Source organism: Glycine soja, chromosome 16 (assembly GCF_004193775.1).
Source record: "Glycine soja cultivar W05 chromosome 16, ASM419377v2, whole genome shotgun sequence".
NCBI lineage: Eukaryota > Viridiplantae > Streptophyta > Magnoliopsida > Fabales > Fabaceae > Glycine > Glycine soja.
Genome location: NC_041017.1, coordinates 31654221 through 31660427, shown reverse-complemented (window position 1 = coordinate 31660427; position 6207 = coordinate 31654221). Strand labels below are relative to the sequence as shown.

At 27.1% G+C, this 6207-nt stretch overlaps 1 protein-coding gene across 1 annotated transcript; it reads right to left on the bottom strand.

The window, feature by feature from the left end:
* Positions 1 to 1036: 1036 nt before the first annotated feature.
* LOC114390120 (arabinogalactan protein 14-like) lies at positions 1037 to 1595 on the bottom strand. The gene has a single exon (XM_028350801.1). It carries the CDS (start codon positions 1474 to 1476, stop codon positions 1309 to 1311), a length of 168 nt encoding a protein of 55 aa, XP_028206602.1. The 5' UTR covers positions 1477 to 1595; the 3' UTR covers positions 1037 to 1308.
* Between the last annotated feature and the right edge of the window lie 4612 nt (positions 1596 to 6207).

Genomic DNA, 6207 nt, shown 5'->3' with positions numbered 1-6207 from the left:
GCAATAGGCATTTCATTTGTTAGATTTTGTTAGTTTTTTTTTTTCTACATCATAAAAAGAACAAAGTTTGAAAGGACTTTCTTGAATTTTTTTAAATTATACAAATATTTTTTAGTTTTTGGTTATTAAGTGTTAGATTTTGTAAAAGTTTTAGTTTTTGAATAACAAGTTTCTATATTTTTGGACTTTCTTGAGTATCGGTTGATTGTTGTGGATCTTTTTGTGGGAAGTGTGGCTTTTTCTAAGTTAACTTATATTAAAGATAAAGAAACTAAACAATATTAAATCCTAATATTTTCTTAATTTTCAATCGTAAGTCACATAAGAACAAGCAAGTGAGCATCACTCATAAATCCTGATTGACATTTGGTCTGAAATCAATTTTAGAAACGCTTGACATCAGCAACAACAAAGTATCTGCAATACTTCTATATTATTCTATTCGATAGTCCTAAAAATGCAATCATGCGTAAATCCATGATAATAAACTATATTTAGTATATTATGAATTGAAAATGGACACATATATTGTTTTATTATGGATTCCGAAAATGAGAGTGCAAGAGGTTATTATGGTTTATATAAAATAATTAATAAGTATATGTTTTTCTCTTTAGTTTTGTTTGTTTTCTACCTTAAATTATGTTTCCTATATAAAATAATTAACATTTTGATTATCAAATTATAAGTATTTTTCATAAAAATCAATGCATATATAAGTATCCAATATTTTTTTTTTTATCAATGGTACCCCTAATAGCCAAGTTTGGCTCCGTCCCAGACCATCACGGTTAAGTTGTGAAAAGAATTAAAGTTTAAAATCGTTATGCAAACTTGATTGATATGAGCCTAAGAAATAACTGAAAGACCAAATAAAGTGTTATAAAACATGACACACCTTATGGTGCACAAGACATTGAGTAAAGAACTAAAAAGATAAATATTTTTATTGAAAGATACAAAATTATATTATTCATGATTTTTTTATAACTAGATTTTCTTTCGGGCGAGAAATTGTGGATGATAGCAAAGAAATTGAAATAAGCCTCATAACTTCATAAAGAATAAGAAGAGTGCTCAATAATCTAACCAAAAGAAGAAGGGCATCATGAACAAATTCATGAAACCAAACAAATGACATTAATATTACATCATCAAATTCAAATTAAAGCCCATAATATAAACATAACAAACAAAAAAGTACAGTGGGAAATGAATGTGTCACAAAGTAATATGAATCATAAAAATGATGAAAACACAATGAATCCCATACAATACAATTAGTTGCTTGCTTCATTGTTGACAAACTCAGAAGAGAAGCCCAAAAGCAAGAGCAACGAGTGAAGCAACCGCTGTTGGCACGAACAAGGTGGTAGCATCCGATGTAGGACTTGGAGCTGGTGAATCTGCAGCTGATGCTGCCATGATCAACATGGCCATGACAACAAAGAAAAGCTTCATCTTCAATGCCTCCATTTTTTCTCTGAAAATAAAATTTGGTTTCTTTTCTTTCCTTTGAGAAATTAAAGAGACTTGAGAAGATCGAGGAGGCAAATGCACAAAACTAGTAGTGGGTGGTGAAAACAAAGTGGTGGTGTAGGGTGTTTTTATATAGTTGATGCAAGAAGAACACAACAAAATGTGTAGGGATTATTGTTTTTTGTAACGGGCAGGCTATAGCTGCTGCCCCAACATTATTTTTTTTAATTTTCGAGGATTTCAAGGCTGCCTTATGGCTTCCCACAAAGAAAAGAGATTATTTATGGGTTCGTCAGCTTTTATTTAAATATATGTCATAATTTATGTTGTAAAGTGTCTGTATGCATGGGGCATTTATTATTAGGACAAGAAGAAAAGCTTATTCAGAGTTTGTGTTTTATTTTATTTTAGACCTATTATCATCGTTTAGTAAATAAGTTTCTTTTTACTTGTGTTTAGTAAATGGGTATGAGAATTTTTATGGTGACCCCAATAATTTAGGGTTTTTTAATATTATTAATTTTTTAATCAATTAAATTATAGATTATGTTCTTATTAATTATTTTTTATTTTTTTCAAATTAATCATTGATTATTATTTTTTAAATTATAATTTTTTTTAAATTAAAAAAAAATGATTAAAGATAACTTCATAAGTTTGAACCCTAAAATCTGTTTAGTTACTTTTAACACTTTTTATAAAACATATGTTTAAGAAATAACAATAAGAATTTTTTAAACCTTAAACCCTAAATTCTAAAAGATTTTTTTTTTTATAAAGAGTGTTGAAAGTAACTAAAAAGATTTTTGAATTTGGACTTTTAAAATTATCTTTAATCATATTTTCTAATTTAAAAAAGTTTAATTTCAAAATTTTAAAAAATAATAATTATGGACTAATTTGAAAAAAAATGATTAATTAGAAGATTGCATATAATTTGATTAGTTAAAAACTAACAATATCAAATTTTCTAAAATTATTTAAGTCGACATAGAAAGTTATGTTTAATTTTTTTAAAGAAGAAGCAATATTGGACTGATTTAAAGTTAACTTTTCTATCAAAAAATAAAATTAGATTATTTTATTTAAATATATAATTAAAAATCTATAATATTTATGTAACTCATCATAGACCAATGCAACATATTAATTTAGAAAGAAAAAAAAATCCAATTTACACCATTCATTCCTATATTATATGCAGTTTAATACAAAATAGTCACCAAGCTTCTCAACATGTATAAATTATAGCATGGACACAATATTTTTAGCCCCAATTATCAACATCAATAATCAAATAAATTTTATAATTTATTTTTTTTGTAGTTTTTAAATAAGAATAAAACATAATGAAATCATTGTATATTGTATAAAAAATATATTATATTAATATACAATTGATAAATTATTATAAAATTTTCATTATATATGAAAATAATAAATAAATAATCTAATTAGTTATATCCTAATTCACTTTATTAAGAGTTTTCAAAAAAGATTATATTTTTGAAATAATGCCTTTTTACAATACTTTTAGATTCATTTATAAAGTTTAGTTTTGTTGTATTAATTGTGAATATAAATATTTTCATTATATAAATTAGTTTAAAGTAATTGCTATAATATTCAAGAATCTTATGATATACAATAATTTATGATTAAATAATAATATTAAAAAAATAATACATATTTAAATAATGTGGATTGAGAAAATTTTGTTAAAAAAATATAATTCATTTCAATGATCTTTCCGCCCCAAATATAGTCTTATAACTTTTGATTACAGAAATATCTTAATTTTAGCAAAAAAAAAAATAATACAATCAATATATTTTAATTAAATTTGAAATATATAAGCTTAAGTAAAAAATTATTGGGTAATCCTTTCTCAGATTTCCGGTCAGCCGCACCTGCCCGTTTGGTTGTTGGACAGGGTGTCTTATTGGGCTTCTCGGTGCCATACAGCTGTCGCCAACGGTTTGCAGGCCCACTACTCTTCTTTCATGTTTTTTTATAGTTACTTTCCTTTTCTTTTCTTAAAATAAATTTTTTTATTGCCTTTCTTTAAAGTAAAATAATTGAGTGTGAACTTTGAATATACTTCGTCCGAGCCTGATATTGTTATAGTACTTGGTTTCAAAATGAATGCTTTTTTATATTAATAAACTAAATAATGGTTATATATTTTCATTTTATAAAATTAATTTGTTTATCTACTTGAACCAAATAAAATTTGCTTGAGTGTAAATTTAAGAAGGCGCTGACCATTCATGAATTTAGAATGTGAAGAATAATTTGTTGGGGAACCTTAATTATCATTACTATCATTACATGTTTAGCTTTCATATGTTATTATATAATAGATGGATATATAATAAATTAATGGTTCTATTAATTAATAATTTCTGTAAAGATTTTCAGTGATTTAATTTGTAGTTAATATGTTGTTGTTTAGGTATTTCCAATGTGTGGATAATTTAACAAAACACTGAGAGTGATGCCTGTTGAGCTGGTTTATAGACTTTTGTTACCTGGATTCACTGGTCCTTCCAATTGTGTGTATATATTATATAAATATAAAATGAACATTGATAATTTTGATGTCGACTAACTAATCTCATTAACTTATTCTCCCGTGTTGGCCATGTGGTTCGTGATGATTGAGCAGTTGAAAAATACTACATTTTTGTTGGCAATACTTCCATTAAAAAAATTGAAAAAAAAAATAGTTTTGCTATCCCATGGCAAAAGGTTTTTTGTTGCATTTTGCACCTCTAATTGGGTGTTACATGATTGCCTCACATTCAGTGTTGATTAGGTGTGACATGACAAAAGTTTGGCAAAACTCAATTCCCTTTGCCATGAAGAACTCTTTCAAGGTTTATAGACATGGTTCAGCCAGAGTGGCTTAAGCTATTTAAGCCCCTATAATCTATAATCTAATCATAGAATGAATCATTTATTTTTTGCATATCAAATAATATTTTTTAATAAAGGTATTTATAAATTTTACATGCATAAAAGGATGTGCAAGTTTTCTCTTGAAAAAAAAAAAAGATGACTAAGTTCCATTTCTATTCATATATATATATATATATATATATATATATATATATATATATAACAATTTAAAAATTATGAAATATAATTAAAATCATTAGTAAATACCTTGTTTAGTTTTGCTAAGTTTGGTCTTTCTTTAGACTTAGGTTGTCAAGTTTTTTCTCATGTTCCTTCTTTTGTTTATGGCCAATTATTAGGTGATGCTGATTGTATGTTTTTGCCTATTGCATTATAATCTTTCGTGGGTGTGGAGCTGATTCCTCTCCCTTTTCAGCAAAAAATAAAAAACGTAAATACCTAATTTGAATGCAATGGGAATTGTTTCTAAGAAAAACATTTGATGAAAATTAAAAGACAATTTGTATAAGAATAACGATAAAAACTAGAGAGGAAGGAAAAAAAAACCCTCAGAAGCAAATAGTAATTGATTAATACTATAGTAGTGCTCCTCTCGTCAATAGCATGAAACTCATTTGTTCAGTGGAAGCGCATATTCAGTTGTGCTACATTCTTGAGGAAGTTAATCAAATAGTAGTAGTTTATTTACTTGATAAGTGTGTGTTTGTGGACTAGTATTTGTAAACTTGATTTTGTAAAAAATAATTTTGATTAAAATTGATGTTATATGAATGCTAGCTTTAATCTTGAAAGCTTGTTTATTATATAATTTAGTGTAAAATTTTCAACTCAACACAAAAGTTACTTTTTATTATGGGTATTAAATGGGTTTGCTTTTGAACCAGGGTAATTATTTATGGCAACTGTTATTTTTACTTCACCTCTTTACTATTATACTTCCCTTTTCTTTTTCTTTTTCTAACTAGTAAATGCGCACTCCTCCCTCATCACTTCCTCATGTTCTTTAGAAAAAAAAACAAAAAAAACAAACCTTATCTGCAAATTTACCAATTGTATCATACCCCCAACGTTTGTTTTGTACGTTAAGAATCCTACCAAGCATCTCAACATCTACAAGAGTCATGTTGAAGAAATTCTCAATCCTTGAATCCTCAATAGTCAATCTTGTACCGAAACCTAAACATCATTTCAATCAAATAAACCCCCTTCTCTCCCCTTAGATCCGTGCTTGCGCCCGAAACAACACCAATTTGAACCCAACACCTGCTGACGAAAAAAATGTTCCAAACTAGGGAAAGGGGCAATTGTGATGGTAGGTGATGTGGAATGATCAATGACAAGTAGAAAGAATGTTATAAGTAGAGAGAGATAGAGGAGAATAAAACTCAAATAGAAAGACATTTGTTGTGGTTATGATGGAATTGCTAAATTTGCAAACAAGGGGAGTGTGTGTTTTCCTGAAGAACGTGAGGCAGGAAGTCATGAGTGAGGAGTGTGCATTTAAAAGGGTATTTTAGGAAAATAAGAAGAAAGGGGAGTGTATTAGTAAAAGGGGGAGTGAAAATAGCAATTGCCTTATTTAAAATTAAAAAAAAAAAAAAAGCGAGTGCGGCGTTCGGGGTTGGATACTATCCTACGACTGTAGGCACATATAATAAAATCTGTAGCAAAGGTTTGATTTTCTCTGTATTTGGATTAATATTTATAAAATTGATTTTGAACGAAATTAATTTTAATTAAAATTGATTTTAAGTGAAGTAATTTATTTTGAATGCTTTTATCTTGATAGCATGATTGCCATAATAC

What these genes read in the sequence shown, in the direction of transcription:
- LOC114390120 (XM_028350801.1), bottom strand. Translation starts at nt 1,476, where the DNA reads ATGGAGGCATTGAAGATGAAGCTTTTCTTTGTTGTCATGGCCATGTTG.